At 42.6% G+C, this 24,024-nt stretch overlaps 1 protein-coding gene and 1 pseudogene across 1 annotated transcript; both read left to right on the plus strand.

Moving 5' to 3' along the window:
• The first annotated feature begins 2,041 nt into the window (after positions 1–2,041).
• Positions 2,042–2,845, plus strand: LOC118635497 (annotated as a pseudogene).
• An 18,439-nt stretch (positions 2,846–21,284) lies between these two features.
• Positions 21,285–21,830, plus strand: LOC118635498 (ferritin heavy chain-like). The gene has a single exon (XM_036270154.1). The coding sequence runs from the start codon at positions 21,285–21,287 to the stop codon at positions 21,828–21,830; it is 546 nt and encodes a 181-aa protein (XP_036126047.1).
• The last annotated feature ends 2,194 nt before the right edge of the window (positions 21,831–24,024 follow it).

Below are 24,024 nucleotides of genomic sequence, written 5' to 3' on the forward strand. Positions count from 1 at the left end.
GCACAATGGAGTACTATGCAGCTATAAGAAAGAGAGATATTATCCTTTGAGACAATGTGGAGGGACCTGGAGAGCATTATGCTAAGTGAAATGAACCAATCAGAGAAAGACAAATATCACATGATTTCAGTTATTTGTGGAATATATTGAACAAAATAAGCTGACAAACAAATTAAATCCAGAGACTTGGAGGTAGGGAGCAGACTGACAAACCTCAGAGGAAAAGGAGTTGGGGGTTAGGAAGAGAAACTAAAGAACTTATGTACATAATCAATGGACACAGACAACAGTGTAGTGAAGGCAGGGGGGATGGGAGCAAGGAGGAGGGTGTCAATGAGGGTGGGGGAAGGAGGGACATCTGTAATACTTTCAACAATAGAGATAAATTAAAAAAATTTTTATTGCAACCTTGCATTATTAAAAATGATGCAATCCATCATCCATGGACAGATCTCAATTACTTCCTTAGGATAAAATGCCACAAATAGGAATATAATGAACATAACAGTCTGAGAACAGCGTAGACCCAGAGACGTGGAAGTAGGGTACAGACTGACAACCCTTGGAAGAGGGGGTGGGAGGGAAGAGATAAACCACAGAACTTATATGCATGTACGCATAACCCATGGACATGGACAACAAAGCTGGGGACGGGGTGGGGGGATGGGCAGGAGGGTGTCAATGAGGAATAAAAGGAGAAACATCTATAACAAAAATAAATTAATAAAAATAAAAAAATGTAAAATGCCACAAATAGGATTGGTCATTTGTAGGATCTGTTCACTTGCTATTGTTCTACACGTTGGCAAACTATCTTTAAGAAAGATACTATTCTTCAGTGACTGTTTCTCTCACTTATTTTCCATTGTTGTATCAACAGTGTGTCTATATGCACCCAAGGTAATTCCAGGCCTAAAATCCTGCTGATCCTGCCAGGTCTTGACTCATCTACAAAACCAGCCAGTCACATTTTGGGGAATAGAGGAACATCACTACAGATCAAGGTTTTCATCCTCTTTTGTTCTTGTTTGCTAAGAAATGTTTTTATGACTGAGAGAATTTGGATAATTCGGTTTTGGCCCAGCCGGTGTAGCTCAGTGGTTGAGTGTGGACCCATGCACCAAGAGGTTGCTGGCTCAATTCTCAGTCAGGGCACATGCCCAGGTTGTGGGCCCGATCCCCAGTGGGGGGCATGCAGGAGGTGGCTAATCGATGTTCTCTGTCATCAATGTTTCTATGTCTCCCTTTCCCTTCCTCTCTGTCTAAAATCAATAGAGAATTCGGTTTTGTATTTAATTTCACCGTAATAAAGCAACCACTACCAAGGTTGCAAGGGCAGGTATGTATAGTCACCACCCAACTTTAACATTTTCATTAAAGGACATTGACATTTGCTGGACTGCCATATTGACTTAGGTCTATTGGCAACATCTTTCCTACCTTATTATTTTCATTTGCAACGTTTATTAATAGATTATCTTTTCATGTGGCTATTGACCATTTGCCTTCTTCTTTTGTAAATTAACTGTACATATATAAGCTCTGACCATTTTCACATGGTGGTATTCAAATTTTTCTTATTGGTTTGACAGAGAGCTTATATTAAGTACATTAGTCTTCTGTCATATGGGTTGCAAACATGTCCCCATTTGTCAAACATTTTAACACTGTTTATGGTGTTCTTTTCTGAAGTAATAAAGGTTATCTACATTTTTCTTTATGGTTTCTAGCTTTGGTATCACGCTTAGAAATTTATCCCCCAAGATTATATAATCACCTAAATTCTCTTCTAAGGGTAAGACTAACTGTTTTACACATTCCTTGTGTGTGTGTAGGAAACATGTAATAACTGAAAGTTAAATGGTTTGTGAAAATACTTAAAAGTTTAAAATCGCCTTTCTGATGGGCCAATAAAGCAGTTTCTGGTGTAATTTCTGAAATCTGGCCTTCTTGCATTATAGTTTCTCTCTTTCTTCTTGTTTCCTTCTCCTCCCCTCTCCTCGCCTCCCCTTCCTGCCCCGCACCTCCCCTCAACAAGCTGATGGACATCATCATGCAGCTTTGGGAGAGGTTGCAGGAGGAGATGCTTCAGAGAGAGGAAGCTGAGAACACCCTGCAGTCCTTCAGACAGAATGTTGACCTTGAGCATAAAGTGGAATCCTTGCAAGAAGAGAGGGCCTTTTTGCAGAAACTCCATGATGATGGAAATCCAGGAGCTGCAGGCCCAGACTCAGGAACAGCACATCCAAGGCTGACCTCACAGCTGCCCTATGTGACATATATCAGCAGCATGGAAGTGTGGCTGCCAAGAACCTTCAGGAGGCGGAGGGATGGTACAAAGTCCAAGTTTGCTGACCTTTCTGAGGCTGCTAACTAGAACAATAATGCCCTGCACCCTAAGAAGCAGGAGTTAAATAAGTACTGCAGACAAGTGCAGTCCCTCACCTGTGAAATGGCTGTGTTTAAAGGATCTAACATGTCTCTGGAACGCAAGACGTGTGCAATGAAAGAGAACTTGGCTATCAAAGCTGCTAACTATCAAGACACTATTGGCTGCCTGCAGGATGAGATGCAGAACATGAAGGAATAAATGGCTTGTCTCCTTTGTGAACACCAAGAACTGCTGAATGTTAAGATGGCTCTTGACATTGAAACTGCCACCTACAAGAGCAGGATGGCTCTGCCTCTTCCAAACTTTTCTTCTCTGAACCTGAGAGAAACCAATCTGGATTCACTCCCTCTGGTTGGCACCCACTCAAAAAAGACACTTCTGATTAAGACAGTTGAAACTAGAGCTGGACAGGATATCAATGACACTTCTCTGCATCATGATGATCTGGAATGAAAATTGCACACACTCGGTGCAGCAATATATTAACAGCAAGAATAAAAAAAGAAATCCATATCTTAAAGAAACAGCTTTCACGTGCCTTTCTGCAGTTTTTCAGGAGCACAAGATAGATTTGGAATAGAAATAAGCTCTAGTTTTTAAGAACCACCACTCCTGGCCCTGGCTGGGTACTCAGTCGGTTAGTGACACCCCAATACACCAAGGTTGCGGGTTCGATCACCTGTCAGGGCAGATACAAGAATCGACCAATGAATGCATCAATAAGTGGAACAACTGGTCGATCTCTCTCTCTCCCTCCCTCCCTCCTCCTTTCTTTTCTCTAAAATCAACTTTTAAAAAATACAACCAACACTCCTAAGAGATTTATAAAAAAGTTTACAACATAATCTAGTTTACAAAGAAGACTTGTGCTAGAATACTTTTTAAAAAGAAATTTTGAATAGTATTAAAACTGCATTTTTTCCATAAGTATCTGACCAATTTGTTTTTGCTTCCATAAATCTTTAGAAAACTAAAAAAAAAAAAAAAAAAAAAAAAAAAGCCAGACCAAACCCAACTTTAAGTGAAGTCTTAAGAGAAACTCAGTGATTTTAAAAGACTTGCTGCAATAGTCAAGGGGTAGAAGGTCTGAGTACTCAAACCAGGTTCATTTTAAATAACTACATAGACTTCTTTTTAGCACTCAAGGCATCCACCTTTTAAAAATGTATTTTCTTCACAGTTATAAAAATGTAAATTCTTAACATGGTATAAGTGGATACCATGTCATAATGGTGGTTGTTGATTTTCAAAACATTAGAAAGCATGAGGGACCAGAAAAAGGCAAAAAGGAAAAGGCATACTCCCAAAATTGTTACCAATATTCCAAGGCAGAATATCACACAATGGTGGGATTTTTTTTCCCCTTCTTTTCTCATGAAAGTTTCACATTTCAGTAAGTGCAAATGAGATACCAACCCAGGACCACTTCAAGCCTGTAATACAATACTTTGTGGCATTAAAAGGGAACATATTTGGGACTTCCAGTCAAGATGGTGATGTAGGTAAATGCGGTATCGCATCCTCCCACAACCATATCAAAATTACAACAAAACTACAGAACAACCATCATTCAAAATCACCTAAAATCAGGCTGAATGGCAGTCCTACAACTACAGAATTAAGGCAGCAGCCACATCGAGACTGGTAGGGGGGGTGGAGGTGCGACTGCCTGGTCCCACACCCACGTGTGGCAGATAAAAATCAGGAGAACACCTTAGCTGGGAAGGTCCTCCCTGAGGACTGAGGGGTCCCCGTCCCATACCAGGCACCCTGCTCAGGGTTTCAGTGCCTAGAAGAGAAGTCCCCATAACTTCTGGCTGGAAAAACTAGCGGGAACTGAGGCCCCAAGCAGCTCCTCTTAAAGGACCTGCGCACAGACTTATCGGACTCACTCCCTCTAAGCTTGGAGCGGAGGCAGCTCGAGGGGCGCCAGAAACATACAGGGAAAAACTGAGCTGTTTGGCACTGGAGTGAGGGCTGGAGAGGGGGCTTTCTCCAGGACAGACGTGCTGTCAGAGGTTTTTGTTCCTTTGGTGAGCCCTACCCTGGGGCGGCAGACAGTCGCCATATCTGGGACTCCAGAAACCTGACTCACACTGGTTGCCCCACCATGGTGATTCCCTGAGGCCCCGCCCCACCCAACCTTCAGGCTCACCCAAGCTGTTGCCAGTTGCTTTACCATAGGATTGGTCTGTCTTGGATCCTGCTTCAGGTTTTCCTAAATTCTTTCCAACAAGCAGTATCTGGTCTCAGCTAGCCCCATACCTCTCGTTAAGTAATACATATAAACAAACACAGGGAGGCAGCCTAAATGAGGAGACAAAGAAACAGGTCTCAAATGAAAGAACAGAACAAAACCCCAGGAATAGAACTAAGCAAAATGGACATAAGCAACCTAACAGATGCTGAGTTCAAAATACTGCTTATAAGGATGCTCAATGAACTTAGTGAGAACCTCAGTGAACTTAGTGAGGGCCTCAAGAGCATAAAAAAGGACCAGTCAGAAATGAAGGAGGCACTAACTGAAATAAAGAATAATTTACACAGATTCAATAGCAGAGTAGGCAAAGCCAAGAAGCAAACCATTGGTTTGGAATATAAGGAAGCAAAAAATGCCCAATCAGAACAGCAAAAAGAAAAAAAGAATCCAAATAAATGAGGATAGTGTAAGAAGCCTCTGGGACAACTTCAAGCATGCCAACATTCACATCTTGGGGGTGCCAGAAGGAGAAGAGAGAGAACAAGAAATCGAAAACCTATTTGAAACAATAATGGCAGAAAACTTCCCTAACTTGGTGAAGGAAACAGACATACACGTCCAGGAAGCACAGAGTCCCAAACAAGATGAACCCCAAGAGGCCCATACCAAGACACATCATCATCAAAATGCAAAAGGTTCAAGACAAAGAGAGAATCTTAAAAGCAGCAAGAGAAAAGCAGTTAGTTACCTACAAGGGAGTTCCCATTAGACTGTCAGCTGATTTCTCAAAAGAAACTTTGCAGGCCAGGAGGGAGTAGCAAGAAATATTCAGTGATGAAAAGCAAGAACCTACAACCAAGATTACTCTATCCTGCAAAGCTGTCACTTATAATCGATGGCCATATAAAGAGTTTCCCAGACAAGAAAAACCATTATTATATGAAATGTTGAAGGGTTTTTTTTGAAGAAAAAGATAAAATATATGAACAAACAAAAAGGCAATGAATACATATCTATCGACAATTGAATCTACAAACAAAATGAATAGGCAGAACAGAAACATTCTCATAGATACAGAGAACATTTTGTTGGTTCCCAAATGGGAGGGGGGTGGGGGAAGGGGTGAAAAAGGTGAAGGGATTAAGAAGTACACATTGGTTACTAGACTGACAAACTTCAAAGGGAAGGGGGTTGGGGGGTGGGAAGAAATAAACCAAGGAACTTATATGCATAACCAATGGACACAGACAACAGTGTGGGAAAAGGTGGGAGGGGGGCAGGAGTGGGGAAAAGGGGGTCAATGGGGAAAAAATGAGGAACATCCGTAATACATTCAACAATAAAGATAAAATTTAAAAAAAATAAAAGGGAACATATTTATTTGTCACCTTTCCATCCCCTCTGTCCTCTTTCTGCACACTGACCTCTGCAGTCATCACAGCTCTGCCCATATCTGATGCAGCTTCTCTCCCCTGCCAGAACCATGCTGACACATTGAAGCTGAACAGCGGGTGGTATGTTCCATTTTCAGCACCTGCATGACCACAGGTTTGGCTTTAATCTTTCAGGGCATCATGTATTTCTATGGATTCTAAGTAGACAAAGGGGGAGCTTTTCCATAATTGTTCCCTGCTGCTATTGTGACCATGAGCTGTTAACAGGAGATAAGCAAAGGCTGGCCAACCCCATGTGGTGATTCAGACCCCAGTGTAGCTTATATTCTCCCTTGAAGCAAATAAAGTTGGGACACTTAGGATTGATTTACTCTGAATCAAGGGACCACGAGAGAGGATATATTTTTCAATATGTTCAGAGGAAAAAAAGTAAGAACATTTGGGGAACGTGTAAGTTAGATCAAGGGTCCTGTAACTCTGATACTTTGAATTTATTTTGTATTTTTTAAAATCAAAGTAAAATTTATATAGCATAAAAGCACAGATTATATACAGCCCGATGAGCTTTTTTTTTTTTTTATTAATTAATTTTTGTTACAGATGTTTCTCCTTTTTCCCCCACTGATTCCCCCTCCCTCTCCCTCCCTGCCCTTTCCCCAGTTTGTTGTCCATGTCCACTGTTCATGCATACATGCATATAAGTTCTGTGGTTTATCTCTTCCCCACCACCCCCCTATTTAGGAGATTGTCAGTCTGTATCCCACTTCCGCGTCTCTGGGACATCCCCCTTCCTCAGACTGTTATGTTCATTATATTCCACAAATAAGTGAGATCATATGAAACTTGTCTTTCTCTGTTTGGCTTGTTTCACTTAGGATTATACTTTCCAGGTCCCTCCATGTAGTCTCGAAGGATAAGAGGTCTTTCTTTCTTACAGCTGCGTAGTACTCCATTGTGTATATGAACCACAGCTTTTTTATCCATTCGTCTACTGATGGACGCTTGGGCTGTTTCCAGATCTTAGCTATTGTAAATAGTGCTGCTACAAACATGGGGGTACATATATTCTTTCTGGTTGGTGTTTTAGGCTTCTTAGGGTATATTCCTAGAAGTGGGATCACTGGGTCAAATGGCAGTTCAATTTTTAATTTTTTGAGGTAACACCATATTGTTTTCCATAGTGGCTGCACCAGTCTGCATTCCCACCAGCAGTGTACTAGAGTCTCCTGTTCTCCACACCCTAAGCCCGATGAGCTTTAACACCATCGTAACTACCATCCCAATCAAATTATGAGTATTTTCATCATCCTAGAAAGTTCATCACCACCCAACTAGTATTACAAGAAGTGTTAAAAGGTATTCTTGAAGGAGGAGGAGAAAGAGGAAGGGGGAGGGGGAGGGGAAGGAAAAGAATATAATGGCAATAAATATATATCTATCAACAATTACTTTAAATGTAAGTGGAGTAAATGTTCCAATCAAAAGACATATGAAGGGCCGAATGGATAATAAAACAAGACTCTTACATATGCTGTCTACAAGAGACTTATTTCTGATCAAAAGACACACAGAGACTGAAAGTAAAGGAATGAAAAAAGGTATCTCATGACTTTACTGTCAGTTCCCCTGCCAGAGGCAACCACTTTCTCACTTTTATTGCCATAGTTTAGTTTGGCCAGTTCTTGAACTTTATATAACTGGAAATATACAGTATTTTGTGTGTGCCTTACGCTTCTTTCACCTAACATAGTGTCTTTGAGATTCATACATGTTGTTGAGTGTATCGGTGGCTCATTCTTTTTATTGTTGAGTGTTATTTAACTTTATGAATATATAACCATTTATTTATCCAGTCACTTGTTGATGGACATTTGGGTTATTCCCAGTGTTGAGCTATTATAAGTGAAGCTACCACGAACATTCTTTTACAGTTAGTTTAGTGTACGCATGTTATATTTCACATTCTACATACTCACAAGTAGAATTTCTGGGACACAGGATAGGTCCATGTTTCACTCTATAAGAAACTGCTATACTGTCTTACTGTCTTCCAAAGTGATTGTACCACTCTATAGCCTCACCACATCCTCACCAATATTTGGCATGTTGTGTTTTAGCCATTGTGAAGATAAAATGGTATCTCATTGATAATGCACTGAATTATGACCTTCCAAATCCAGGGAGCCATGAAGTTAGAAATTAAGTAAATGTCAGCCTAAACTCTTCCCATTCAACCTGAGTGTGGGTCCAGATCCACAGCCACACTCAACTGCCACTCACTCTGGGTCAGCATGGACTTGACATTTCATAAACAAAAGAAGTTTTGTGGAAAGTTGATATCATACTGTATTCAGTAGAACTGAGACACCTTCAATCTTTTTGTTTGTTTGTTAATCCTCACCTGAGGATATTTTTTCCATTGGTTTTTAGATAGAGTGGAAGGAATGGAGAGAGAGAGAGAGACACTGATTGGTTGCTTCCCACATGACCCCTATCAGGATGGGGGATTGAACCTGCAACCCAGATATGTGCCCTTGACCAAGAATCAAACTGGTGACCCTTTGGTCCTCGGGCCAACACTCTAACCACTGAGCCAAACCAGCCAGGTCAATACCTTCCATCTTTAGCTCCCTCTTCTCCCCAAAATCTCCACACAAATGTTCAATCAAATATGTGACATGTAACTGATATATACCCAGATCGAACCTGACTGGAAATTCAGTTTCAGAGTATTACCTATGACTACAAAAAAACAAGTTCAAATTCACTGTAAAAATTAAACTCATGGGTTTATTACCTCTAGAAAAGCTAAAAACTAAGTTGGAAACCCCAAAAGACTGTGATCATCAAACTACAGTCATTCACCAAGTCTCTGAACCAGTCAATGCTCTTTCGGCCTCATCTATAAAATGGGTGAGCCAAATCTGAAAGTCTAAAGTATCTGATGAGAACTGACTAAGTGTGATAAACATCCAAATCTCCTTTAAAAATGTTTCCTAGAAAATACAAGCTTTTTTGTTTTAACTTCACAACTATGCTTCGATTGACGTTTAAAGAAGAATAAAGGACAATTATAAAAATCAAATCAAAGGCAAGAACCTACTGCTTTACTCTTTTCTCTTTATTCTCTATTTTGTCCTTTTAGTCTAACTATTTCTGGAACCCACAGCTAATAATAAACAATGTGTATTGACTAACCTTCTTCACTTCCCCCAAGCGGTGACATATAGCAACTCTATTTAGGGTAACATCTCTTTTGCAGAATATATCCCAAAGCTTCCTGATGTCAAATAATAAGTAATGGAAAAGAGATAGCAGAAGAGAAATTAAGAAGTGAAGAAAGGAACAGTGCTCTTTCTTCGGCTGAGATTTGACAGACCTTGGAAACTACAGCCACTGCATACAGCACAGAGAAGAGCTGTACTCCAGGGATGTTGCTGTCCTAGCACAGTGCAAAAGCTTTTCTCCGCTAAGTGGATGATGCTCAGGAGCACAGCGCACCCACCTAATGAGCCTCCCTGTGCACACAGAAGCAGCCATGGTCCACCAGCTACCTGTCCTCAGAATTCATTATACTTTCAGGTTGCAAGTTATGAGAGCTGTGGACACAATGCTATGCGTTCAGTATGCCAGTGACCTTTGTGCTAGGGAACTTAAGAAAAGAACTATAGCCCAGCCGGTGTGGTTCAGTGGTTGAGCAATGACCCACGCAGGTTGAGCATCAACCCATGCACCAAGAGGTCACCAGTTCGATTTCCCATCAGAGCACATGCCCAGGTTGTGGGCCCAATCTCCAGTGGGGGCATGCAGGAGGCAGCCAATCAATGTTCTCTCTCATTGATATTTCTATCTTGCTCTCCCTCTCCCCTCCTCTCTCTCTAAAATCAATAAAGAAAAAATATTTAAAAAACAAAAAAGAAAAGAACTATGGAAATCAGTCTGGCCAGTGTGGCTCAGTGGTTGAGCATCGACTCATGCACCAAGACGTCGCCAGTTCAATTCCCGGTCAGGCACATGCCCAGGTTGTGGGCCCAATCCCCAGTGGGGGGCATGCAGGAGGTGGCAATTGATGTTCTCTCTCATCGATGTTTCTCTCTCTCTCTCCCTCTCCCTTCTTCTCTGAAATCAATAAAGGAAAAAAATAAAAGAACTATGGAAATAATTTGGAGTGTTCACTAAATACCTGCAGCTCCCCACTTTCCAGGCACATGGTGAGGTGGCATTTCTCTGTCCCCTTTGAAGTCAGAGCATGTCATTTTTCTTTGGCCAATGAAATGTAAGCAGAAGTGACATATGTCACTTCCCAGTGGGAGCTTTAAGAGCCAATGTGAAATGTGCCATGTTTCTGTCCCACTGCTACAGTGATCATGGCAGTATGTGGTGAGATGAGGTCTCTCGCAGCCTGGATCCCTGTGTGGCAGTCATGAACAGGGCCTCTTCTTGATGCACAAGGGATACCTAGTATAAGCAAGACCCTGTGCTCTCATGACCCTCAGAGTAGGTATCTGCTTACATTTTGTCCCTCGGCACTTCACTTGCGTCCCTGGCCCTGAGCAAGAATTAAGCTCTTCTTGTGTGAAGACACTGAGATTTGGGGCAGGGTATTTGTTACCGCAACACTCTGTAGCCCATGCTGACTGATGATGACACCTGCCTGTCATGGAATGGAAAGAGGAGCCCAAACAGACTCTAGCACTGGGCCTGAGCTTTCCCTGACCTAGAGGCTCCAACTCTGAGATCACTTTTGTTTGGGTGTTTTATTCATAAGCCATGACAACTGAGAAAATAAAATCATATTAAGCAATCAGTGAATTTACAGATATTCCTGTGTGAACGGCACGGCCAGAAGAATAAAAGAAATGAGCAACAATATAATCAGGGATTGTTCCGGGGTACGGTGATGGGACATAAATGGAAAGTAAAAAGGAAAACAGACTGGTCAAGCTACCGATCAAATGTCTGCTCTGCTCTTCGCAGGGCCCATTAAAAGCAGTAAAATTCCATTTATAGCGTTCACACAGATCTGCTACAAATCACCTGCTGGGGTGAAATCAAGCTCTCTGTGTACATAGTGATGGGTGTAACCAGCTCTGTCAATATCACACGGGAAGCCTGTAATACTCTTTATCGTGGTGCTGTAGATGCCTGCTTAAGACCATTCCATTTGTCTTCAAAATAATCACTTAGTAAAGTACCATGTGCTAGAAAGTTGCATTCTCTGAAATCACAAAAGCGTGATGAGCTTTCAGACCTTTTCTAGAAAATCAAACCTCCCCTTGCTGCACACCTTTAGATACCGTCTATAATTAGGATGATTGGCATATCCCACAGTCTGATGCTGGGAGACTGCTCAGGTGCTTGGAGAGTGAGCCTAATAAAGCCAAGACTGTGCTCAAGCCCAGGTGGGCCAGTTAGCTTCACGCAGAGAAAATCCTTCACAGCCACAAACTACACCCACATTTGTGATCTCAAGACAAATTCTGTCAAATTAGCTGCAAAAGAGCCTGGATGAGCATGTCTGTAGCTCTCCACAACCTATTATTGCTAATGGAAAAAGAAATCCTCACACTCCTCTTACTGGTTACATTATGTCTCCAGGGTCCTGCTGACTAACGTGCTATCTTTCAGACATACTCTGCACAAAAATATCACTACTTTATAATAGGATAAATACCCACAAAGGAGCTTCATTTTGGCACAGGTCCTAGACACCTTTTTTTGGAAACTGTTATGTTAATTGAGCCCTTTCTCCTGAACGATGAACCCAGTAGTCACTGTCCTATGGAGACTCTTTTTGGATGTCCCAACTCACAGGGATCAATTAAAACCCAGGTCATCATCTTTCCCCCCCACCTACTTGGCCTCCTGCATTGCCATTCTCAAGAATGGTGAATCAAAACCTGAAATTTGGGCCCTGGCCGGTTTGGCTCAGCGGTTAGAGCGTCAACCTGCGGTCCTGAGAGACCCGGGTTCGGTTCCCGCTAAGGGCGCGTACCTCGGTTGCAGTTTGTCCCCAGCCCTGGTCGGTCGTGCGGGTGGCAGCCACTCGATGTGTCCCTTCACGTCGATGTTTCTCTCTCTCTCTCCCTTCCTCTCTCTCCCTCCCACTCTACCTGAACAAAAAACTGGGAAAATGTCCTCAAGTGAGGATAAAAAAAAAAACAAAAACCCTGAAATTTGGGAGTCCTAGGTTCCTCTCTTTCCCGCATTACCCACATCCATCTTCAAAGCTTGTTGATGTTCCACCTCGATGACATTTCCACCCCATCCTTCCCCTCCATTTCCCTTGCCCTTCCCCACTCCATGCCTCACCTTCTCACCCTGGATCATTACAGAAGTCTCTCAGACATTCTCCTTCTCTTCAGTCTCATGTCCCGCACCTTGGATCATTACAGAAGTCTCTGGATGTTCTCCTTCTCTGCGGTCTTATACCCTGCTAGTCCACCTCTCACTCAGGCCAGAATAATCTGTCAGAGATAAAAACTTGATTTTGACACTCCCCTGTTTTGAAAAGTCCCAAGTGCCCCACTGAGTAGAGAATAAATCCCAGAGCTAGGCTCCTGGATTTTTAGATTTCTCTTGAAATACCTAGAGCTCCCCTTGCATTCACACATCATCCATCACAAACTGCTTGTATTTCTCTGTTCACGCCGCATAATCGCTTTTGCTCATAATATCCATGCTTTTGCTCATGTGGGGTCACTAACTGGAAAGCCCTTCCTTTCCCTTCAAGTTCTGTCTGGTGAATTTCTACTCATTATCTCAATTGCCACCTCTCTGAGGGTATTCCTGAGCTTGCTTCATTCTTGTCCTTCCTTTGTGGAACTACTGTACTGGCCACATTTTCTGACCTTGTGTTTCTTCTGCTGCAAATCAACCCCCTTCTCCTATAAATCATGGTGGTTGGAAACAGCAACCATTTTATTATTGGTTATAATTCTGTGGGTGAGCTGGTTTAGCTCAGTGGTTATTCTGCACCTTGCGATGTCATCTGGGGCTGCAGTCATCTGGAATGTCTCCAATGGCTCACTCACATGGCTAGCAGTTGGTGTTGGCTGTTGTCTGGGAACTCAGCCTCTTTTCCACTCCTTCATGTGGTTTGCTCTTCTCACAGCATGGTGGCTGGATTCAGAAGGGGAATTCCAAGAGTGAAGCTTCTGAGTGGAAGAAAGAAAATTCTGCCCATTCTCCTGGAAATCCCAGAATGCCACTTCTACCACATTCTATTGGTCAAGGCAGTCACTGGGCAGAAAAAAGAAATGCCAACCTTATAAATGAGGAGCAGCATGCTCAAACAGGGAGGGGAGGCATTGTGGGGGCCATCTATGGAGACTAGCTATCTATCATACCCTGGTTAGGAAGCTAGTTTGGTTTGTGTTCAGTGTATCCCCAAAATTCTGAAAGCCTCTTGAGGATAGCCACTAAGTTTTAATCATGTCTTGACAAACAATTCTTAGCACAGATCCTAGAAAATGGTACTCAGATGCTTTACAAAAATTTTTTTTCTTTTATTGATTTCAGAGAGAGAGGAAGGGAGAGGAAGAGAGAGATAGAAACATCAGTGAGAGAGAACATCAATTGGCCGCCTCCTGCATACCCCCCACTGGGGATCGGGCCCACAACCTGGGCATGTGTCCTGACTGGGAATTGAACTGGTGACCTCTTGGTGCATGGGTCGATGCTCAATCACTGGAAAATGGTACTCAAATGCTTAATACATGTTTTCTGACTCTATCAATCTAATTAAATCAGATTAAGTCTGACCAAAGTTTTAGAGCTCCTATTTTGTGCTAGTCTATCTTGTTGGGTGCTGTGGAGGTAAAGAAAGGGTGTTTGCCCTCCAAGAGCTTATGAGTCAGGGACAGCATAGCACCAAAGGGACACAGCAGAAAAGGAGATGATTAATAGTTCAAGGCAATTGCAGACAAGCTGTCATTGGGTGGTCTATGATTGATTGCCATGCTAATTTTGTGGACACTGATCCCTGTAGACCTTCAAAGGAGGCTGTGTTCACTCCAGACAGAAGAGGTTTTAGGTAGGAGACAGGGTTGGAACTGAGTCTAAATGTCAAGCTAGGACCTGAGATGGAAGAAAACTATGACCATGGTACAATACCAGAAGCAATTATGTGGAGTTGGGACCACACAAGTTGCATTACTTAGTATGCTTACACGCACAATTGTACAGTTTCTTCAAAAGTATTTTTGCTATAACTATACTCTAATAACTAAGTAAGCAAATAACAGTGGTCAAAAATGTGTTATGAATAATTTTTTAAAAATAACTAGCAGCAATGAATAAAATGTGCATGGCAGAGATGATACCACTCACTGAATGTCATATGTCTTTTCATACATTTCCCTGCTTCCACTGAAGTTGCTTTGGGCTGAAGTACTATGACTTCTGATACAAGGCAATAGAGAGGTCTCCTCACTTCCTCTCCCCCTTGTGTGCTGCTGGAAGTGAAGCATTTTGAGATGGCAGAACTGCAGGATGGATTGAGCCTGCATCTGTAAGTTAGCCATTGTTGAAGAGCCACAAATGAGATTCACTTCATCTGCTCCAGAATGTGCAGGGAGCAAGAAATACATCTTGTCTTCAGCCATCAAGATTTTTAGTTTTTGTTTGCCACTGCAGTGTAGTCCTATTCTAACAAGTGTTCTATGAAGGAATTAAATGTCACATAATAAAAATTATTTATCCTCTTTTTAGAAAAGGTAACCACTGTCCTGCCAGTGGGGCTCAGTGGTTGAACGTTGACCCATGCACCAAGAGGTCACCAGTTTGATTCCTGGTCAGGGCACATGCCCAGGTTGTGGGCCTGGTCCGTGGTGGGGGGAGGGCATGTAGGAGGTGGCCAATTGATGTTCTCTCTCATCGATGTTTCTATCTCTCTCTTCCTCTTACTTCCTCTCTCCCTAAAATCAAGAAAGGAAAAAAGTTTAAAAAAGAAAAGATAACCACCAAAGAAAACTTTTAAAATACACTTTTGGCTCTCTGCCATTGAGGGTTATGCTTTCCTGCCTAGGAACAAATAATTCAGAAGTGTCTAATTAAATAGTCAGCATCTAACCACAGAACTTATATGCATGTACGCATAACTGATAGACATAGACAACAAAGCTGGGGACGGGGAGGGAGAGGATGGGCAGGAGGGTGTCAATGGTGCGGGGGGGAGAAACATCTGTAACAAAAATAAATTAAAAGAAATAAAAATAAATAAATAAATAGGTAGCATCTACAATCCCTTATCTACATTGATTGGACTCACTTATGCAGTGCTGTAATCCTGGAAAACTGTAATCCTGGGCATTAGAAGGTAAGCCAGAAAGGACAAAGATTTATGTAAAATAAGCAGATAATCCTCAAAACTTATTAAGTCAACATCTTCCCTAACCAGATTTTTTCTTTTTAATCCTCACCCAAGGATATTTTTCCATTTGTCTTCAGAGTGGGAGGGAAGGAGGGAGGAGCAGAGAGGAAGAAAGAGAGTGAGAGAGAAGCATCAATGTGAGAAAGACACATTGATTAGTTGCCCCCCGCATGACCCAACCAGGGCCGGGGACCGAAATGCAACCAAGATATGTGCTCTTGACCAGAATTGAACCCGCGACTCTCTGGTCCCCAGGCCAGTGCTCTAAACACTGAGCCAAATGGGCCAGGACCCTGACCAGATTTTTTAACATGGCTACTTTGCTTCCTCTTCCCTGCTCCTCTTTTTCATGGGCCTACTAATTAGATGAGAGGTAACCAAGGAGTCAATCACCCAAGGAAACAAGGGATCCAGGGGCTGGAGAAATGTACAAGCTAGACAACTGAAGCCTTAATCTTCAATGGCAGCTCCACCTTGGCCATTATTTTGTTGCCTCAAACTGTCCTAGATGAAGTACTTTATTTTTTTTTTATCAGCTCCACTTATTCTCTGGCCTGAAGGAATGTACAGCTGCATACCAGTTTCTGGGTCCTCATGAATTTCTTAGGCTGTGCATTAAACTTGAGCCAAAGGACATCTGTTCTTTGGAGTAAATTCCTCTGAAGTGAGCAGTGTTTTCAGAAGGCCCATCTGAGAATGGTCCTACCACACCCAGGGAGAAATATCTGTAAAAAAGAAACAGATTTGTCCCACCAGTGTGGCTGAGTGGTTAAGCGTCGATCCATGCACCAAGAGGTCGCTGGTTCAATTCCTCTCAGGGCACATGCCCAAGTTGTGGGTCCAATCCCCAGTGGGGGCATGCAGAAGGCAGCCATTTGATGTTCTCTCTCATCAATGTTTCTATCTCTCTCTCCCTCTCATTTCCTCTCTCTCTAAAATCAATAAAGAAAACAATTTTTTTTTTAAAGTGCTGATGAAGGGGTCCTTTCTCCTGGCTCCAAAAGTTCATGTTTCTATCTCCTTCCAGGGTTAATTTTACCCAGATGGTGCATCTCAGCCTGTCAGATTATCCTGTGAGTCAGTCAGTCCCCCACTCCTCAAATCGCTGTCTACTACTTTCCCTGCCTAGAAGCTCTCGCCACTCCCCTGGTTCTCAGCTGCTTCTGGTTTTCTATGGGTCTTCACTAGTCAGGCCTAGTTCTCTGTCCTCTCCAATGTACACTGGGCTAGCCTCAGCCTCACAGTGACTACAGTGTTCTGCTGATGAGGTCCCTCCTGCGGCCTGCTCTCTAAATGCCCCTTTCCTTTGCTGGTTTGCATTGGTCCCCTGCTTCCCCAGAATACCCACCCCTGCTTCCTTCTCCCCAGAGATGCTGTCCTTCCAGTCCACAGCCAGTCAGCAATTCTATGCCTGTACATATCAAGTACTTTTCTGGAATCACATCTCTAGTGAGCAGACCATAAAAGTGCATGATGCACTTGGCCAACTCCTGTGGGGTTTGAGTGTGTTCCTAGTGGGGCTGAGATGAGAATGAGGAATGTTAGAGGATAACTAAAGAAAAATAAAGTGCCCGGCTAGTGTGGATCAGTGGTTGAGGGTCGACCCATGCACCAAGAGGTCACCGATTGATTCCTGGTCAGGGCACATGCCCAGGTTGTGGGCCCAATCCCCAGTCGGGGGCATGCAGGAGGTGGCCAATCAATGTTCTCTCTCATCAATGTTTCTATCTCTCTCCCTCTATCTTCCTTCCTCTCTAAAAATCAATAAAGAAAAAGAAATTTATTAAGAAAAATAAAGTAAAATCATGACTCTCATGTAGATATAAATTCTCTCTAAAAATCAATAAAGAAAAAGAAATTTATTAAGAAAAATAAAGTAAAATCATGACTCTCATGTAGATATAAAATAAATACATGTCAAAGATTTTATTTTACTCATTAATTAATGAGGAAACCAGTAAGATGTTATGAATAGTTCAAAGAAAAATTCAAAGAGCCAGGCATTAGGGAATGTGAAGATGAATGAACAGATAGATGCAAAATGAGTCCAAAATAAGTTGCCTTCCACCAGACACAATTCATTTGCATTTCTGTGGACAAGAATCATTTGCATTATTAGTTTCTGACAATTTACAGAGTTATAAAATAGCTCAAAATCAACTAAGGGTGCTCTAAAAATGACACCCAGTTAACTTTTTCTTTGCCAAATTTCAAGTCTTTCACAATTTTTCCTGATAGGAGGAAGGCCTCTCTCTTTCCCATAGAAACCCACAACTATTGTAACTATTGGAAACACTGTCTGTGAAGTGGGAACAGGCATTTCTGCTTGAGGAGACCAATATACATGTATTCTCCTTAACTCCCAACCTCAATAAATGCTATAGATGGAATGTTTGTGCTCCTCTCCTCAATCCATGTGTTGAAACCCTAACGCCCAATGTGATGGTATTTAGATGTGAGGCCTTTGGGAAGTGAATAACTCATGAGAGTAGAGCCTTCAATAATGGAATTAGTGTCTTCATAAAAAGAAACCCTGGAGAGCTCCTTTGCCCCTTTGGCCATGTAAGGATACAGTGAGAAGATGTCCATCTGCAATGCAGAAGAGCATTATTGCCAGAACCTGACCATGCTGGCACCCTGATTTGGGCTTCTAGCCTTCAGAACTGTGAGAAATAAATTTCTGTTGTTTATAAGACATCCAGTCTATGGTACTTTATTATAGCAGTCTGAGTGAACTAAGACAACAGAGGATGGAAGACTCCTCCCTTTTAGAGCATTGTTACTCAGAGTGTAGTCTGGTATCACCCAATAGCTTGTTTAGAAATTCAGATTTTTGGCCCCAGTCTACATTAGAGTCTATATATTTTTTATATTAATTTATTTTTGTTACAGATGTTTCTCCTTTTTTTCCCCATTGACACCCTCCTCCCCACCCCACCCCCACCCTGTCCCCGGCTTTGCTGTCCGAGTCCGTTGGTTATGCGTACATACATATAAGTTCTGTGGTTTATCTCTTTCCTCCCTCCACTACCCCCTCTTCTGAGGGTTGTCAGTCTGCACCCTACTTCCACATCTCTGGGTATAGAGTCTATATTTTAAGAGGTCCCAGACATCCCATGTTTATGGATCAAAAGACTTAATATTGTTAAGATATCAATACTTCCCTAAAATATCTAGTTTCAATGCAATCCCTATCAATAGCCCAGCTAGCTTTTTTTTGGAAGAACTTTGTAAGCTTATCCTAGAATTCATATGGAAATACAAGGAACCCAGAATAGCCAAAATAATCTTGAAGAAGAAGAGTCAAGTTGGACAGCTCATACTTCCTTATTTCAAAACTTACTACAAAGCCACAATAATCAAAATAGTGTTGTGCTAGTAAAAGTTTATATAAATAGATTTATAGAACACAATTGAGAGTCCAGAAATAAATTGATATATCTATGGTCAATTGACTTTCAACAAATGTGCAAAGACCATCTAACGGAGAAAGAATAGCTTTCTCAATTAATGGTACTGTGAAAACTGGAGATCCACATATAAAAGAATGATGTTAGATCCCTACCTCACATCATATACAAGAATTAATATCAATCAGAGACCTAAATATACTCAAATGTAAGAGCTAAATCTATAAAATTCTTAGTAAAAAACCAAAGTGTAAATCTTTGACCTTGAATTAAGCAACAGACCTTGACAAAATGAAAAATAAGTTGAACTTCTAAGAACTTTTGTGCTTCAAAGGACACCATAGACTGGGAGAAAATATTTGCAAGTCATATATCTGATAAAGCACTTGTATCCAGAATATACACAGAATGCTTACAAACTCAACAATAAAAAGACAAACAATTCTACTTAAAATTGGGCAACAGATTTTTTTTATCCTCACCCAACGACATTTTTGCATGTATCTTCAGATAGAGCGGGAGGGAGAGAGGGAGGAAGAGAGAGAGAGAAACATCGATGTGAGAGAGACACACTGGTTGCCACCCACATGACCCCACCCACATGACAAAGTGCAACCAAGGTACGTGCCCTTAGCGGGAACTGAACTCAGGACTCTCTGGTCTGCAGGCCGACACTTTAACCGCTGAGCCAAACCGGCCAGGGCTGGGCAAAGGATTTGAATAAACATTTCTCCAAAGAAGGTATACAAATGGCCAATAAGTACATACAAAGATGTACAACATTAGTCATTAGGGAAGTACAAGTCAAAACTACAATGTGATACCACCTTACATCCACTTAAGATGACTTAAAAATTTTTTTTTTCAACAGACCATAACAGTATTGGAACCCTCACACTTTGCTTATGGAAATGTCAAATGATGCAGCCACTTTGGAAAATATCGCGGCATTTCCTCAAACTATTGGACAGTTATCATATAACCCAGAAATTCCATTCCTAGGTATATACCCAAAAGAACTGAAAATATCTGTCTACACAAAAACCTATTCACAGATGTTTATAGCATTATTATTCATAAAGCCACAAAAGGAAACCACCCAAATGTCCATAAACTGATAAAAGCATAAAATGTGGTATATCCATGCAGCAGTATGTTTATTGCAGCTTCATTTAAATAGTGAAGACTCTTAATATTCTATAATCATCACTAGGACTTGCTCTGATCATTGTTGAGTATGATATAGTAGTACAGTGTGAGTTTATATGATTGTGGCACTTGCATTTTATGTATATGCTCTTGCGGAGTACTCACCCATCCTACATCCATAATGCAAACTAAGGTTTTTCTCTGCAGGACATTTCCAGCAATTCCTGTGTGCATATAGAAGGCATGGGCTTGGGTTAGACCCCTGACTTTCTCACACACTGTCTCGGGTAAAGAAGGCACTGCAAATCTCTGAAAATTTTCTGCAAAGACTGTAAAAAAGACAAACAGACTCAATCACAACCAAGAAGCCACCATGAGTTTCCAAATATGCTTTTATTTCACGAATGAAGAGTCACATTGTGATAAAAAAAAAAAAAAAATCCAAGAGGCATTTTTCCAGGATAGAAACAAAAGGAAGTAAAGAGACACGATGCAGGAAGATCACCAGGAGGCTCAGAGATAACTTACAATTTCTTCCTAAAACACTATTAAAAGCGGGGGGCAATGTACATGTACATACATACAAATATGCTTAAGTAATGGAAATAGTGAAATTCAAACAATTTCCCCCCAAAAGGATACATATTAAAAATGTTATGCTAAGTAAAAGAAGCCAAACACAAAAGGCCACATACTATGATCCCATCTATTTGAAATGTCCAAAATAGGTAAATCTATAGAGACAAAGAGTAGATCAAAGGTGGCCCTGCCTGAGGGGAAGCAAATTGGGGACCGAAAGGCTCATGAGCAGAGAACTGCATTTCGGAGTGATGAACATGTTCTGAAATTAGATTGTGGTGTTGCACACCGGAATGAATATACTAAAAACCACGGAAATGTTCACTTGCAAAAGATGAATTTTATAGCATATAAAGTATATATCAACAGAGCTGTTGTTACTTTTTTTTTTTTTCTTGGTCTCGAGACGTTCAGCACAGAGTGGCACCAGGTGTCCTGCGTCACCCAGGCTCAGGTGGAACCTGGAACACTGCGCCCTACCCCTCCCTTCTATAATGGATTCACATTCCACTCCCAACCCCCGCTGGTAACGGACCCCATTTTCTGTACCATCTCAGAGTCTACCGGCTTCCCAGCTGCCACCTAACTCCCGAGTAGCAGGCCTCCGGCCACTGAACTCGCTCACCCTGGGTGTACTCCACTCACCCTGGGTGTACTCCGGAGACCCCACCGCCGCCTTGGCCCCCGTCGATGCCGTCTTGGCCTCCGCCACCGCCGACAAGCACTCCGCCGCCCCCGTGTCCGCGCTGCCTTGACCTTGACGGTTCCTGCATCTGGCCCACCAGCCATGACGACCCCACCACTCCCACAACTGTGCCAGAGCTACCACCCTGACTGCGAGGCCGCCCTCAACCATCAAATCAGCCTGGAGCTCTATGCCTCGTACGTGTTCAGGTCCATGGCCACTTATTTCGAGAGCACTCACGTAGCCCTGAAGCATGTCTCCCAGTTCTTCCTGACGCAGTCCAATGAGCAGAGGGAACACGCCCAGAGGCTGATGTGGCTGCAGAACCAGCGTGGGGGCCGCACCCTCCTGCACGACATCAGCAGTCCTGACCGAAACCACTGGGACAGCAGCCTGAAGGCCATGGAGTCCGCAGTGTGCCTGGCGGTGGGGGTCAACCAGAACCTGGTCCGTGTACAGCAGCTGGCCATGGAAAAGAACGACGCCCACCTGTGCAGCTTCCTAGAGCGTAACTCCCTGCATGAGCAGGTGAAATCCATCCAAGAGGTGGGGGAGCATCTCACCAACTTTCTTCTGCTGAGGGCCCCAGAAGTCGGCCTAGCAGAGCACCTCCGTGACAAGCTCACGCTGGACGACAAAAAAAAGTGAACTTGGACTGCCTTCCCCCTAGCCATGGGGTGACTTCCCCTAGTCACTCTGCCAGGAATGTGTACAGCAATATTGCCCTTCCAGCTTCACCATCTTGCAATAAAGTTATTGGTTCCTAAATAAAGGTCTCAGGTTGACTGGTGTATGTAAAACCCTCACTTTTTAAGTTTTAAAACAGGAATCCAGAAGCCTCTCCACCCACCCATGCCCCATCCACTTGCAGCTCAGGATCTCCAGGGATGGAGGGAGGAGGTATTCCATGAGACCCCGGAAAACACAAAATTAATCTTCCCCTTATAAGCAATGTGGCATATGGGGCTGAGAAAGGTGGATAGTCTGGGGCCCTGGGGAATGTGGGTACATGTCCATAGTAAAAGTATTTTTTTGATGGTCTAGAATTTATCATAATAGTTGCCTCTGGGGAAGAAGTGAAGAATGGTATTGGGCAAGGGTTAAAATAAAGGGGAGTCCTCAGTTTAACTGGAAATGTTTCAGTTCATTCAGCTACACATATGCTAATGTATGTTGATTTGGAGTAGCAAGCTGCCCCCCCACCCCACCCCCCGGAAACCAGCATGGCAGAATACCTCTTTGACAGGCTCACCCTGGGCAACAGTGACAATAGGAAAGAACCTTGGACTGGCTTCCCCATACACACAGGGTTGATCAACTAAAATAGTAACAGTGGCACTTTGTGAGTCCAAGTCCTTTTAGTTACATTATTGTATTTTATTTTTGTAAGAAATTTCAGGAAGTAAAACGGGTAGGTGTTATGACCATGTCTTTACCAATAGGAAAAAAAAAGGAGGCCACACAGGGAAGTTATGGAATGCAGACATGAACGTAGATCTTCTAATGTCACCTTTCTCTCTCTCTCTCTCTCTCTCTCTCTCTCTCTCTCTCTCTCTCTCCTTCCTTCTCTTTCTTTCTTTCTTTCTTTCTTTCTTTCTTTCTTTCTTTCTTTCTTTCTTTCTTTCTTTCTTTCTTTCTTCTGTTAACTCACAGGTATATCAATGGGTTAAGAAAGATTGGATGGATAAACTGGGGATCTAGCCAGATAGCCAGCTCCAGGAGGGAGGGAAATCCCCAACACTCTTAAAGACAACCCTGATCACTGTTCTCACCCCTAATTATAGGTGTGCCTTCCAGCCCAGGGTGGGGATGGCCTCTAAATCTCAGCCAAAATGTTTCTCATCTGAAAGAAATCTTCAGACTTAGCAACAGAATGCATAAGAGGTATCCGGCTACCTCACAGGAAGGCAGTCCACACCTGCACACCTGAATCCCTCTGTTCAGGCTCTCTCCCACACAGGCAGCAATATTATTCCCTCACTTGGCACTGAATACCTATAAGACCTCAGAACTGGAAATTCCCAGAGAGTCCACCATCCACCCAGCTGGCTTCACTGACAGTGACTTCTCTCCAGGCACAATAGGGAAAGAGTGTGGCTGCAAAATACATATGGTCTGCCTGCAAATCCAGCTCATCTGAACAGAAAAACCCTGCATTTTCCCCATGCACAGGGTACTGTAATCTATATACCAAACCATTGCCTGTTGTGGTCTCTTTACTGGGATCTAAAGCCGCCCAGTCGGGTTCTGTCTTGGCCACTGGGCCCCCTCTTTATCCCATCATTTCCTTTCCTGTGATTCAGAGGGATTCCCCAGGATAATGCAGAGAAATCTGCTTATACCTACATCCTCTTATTTTACCTGGGAAAAAGAATTTCTTCACCTGCAAGACTCAAAGAGAATTGTGATTACACTCCAGGGCCTATTACAAGCCACTACTTGTAGTATCACATTTCGCAGCTGTTCTTTGAGAATCCCTGCCAGGGAAGTCAAGATTCAGCAACAGCTCAATTGTTTCTCTCCTTCTTGTTCTTCTGCAAGACAAAAGTGAATGTTCTAAATCCCCTCTTTTAGCTTCAGTTTGGGGCTACACAAACAGCCATTTAAATATGTGGGGCAGTGGTGGAAAGAAGTGGGAAGCATTCAGACTAATGAAGTTGGCCCAGTTGCACTTTCCAATGTCTTGATTTTGTCCATCTATTAAGTTTCCTTATTTTCTCACCCTCCCCTGCCATAACCTCTCAAAAGGGCTGAGCAAACTTCTGGGAAGGGGGGAGTCAGCTTCCCAAATATACACAGCCTCCCCAACTCTTTGATAACCTTTCAGTACATGGGAGTGAGT

This window comes from Molossus molossus, unplaced genomic scaffold (assembly GCF_014108415.1).
Source record: "Molossus molossus isolate mMolMol1 unplaced genomic scaffold, mMolMol1.p scaffold_m16_p_2, whole genome shotgun sequence".
NCBI classification, from domain to species: Eukaryota; Metazoa; Chordata; class Mammalia; order Chiroptera; family Molossidae; genus Molossus; species Molossus molossus.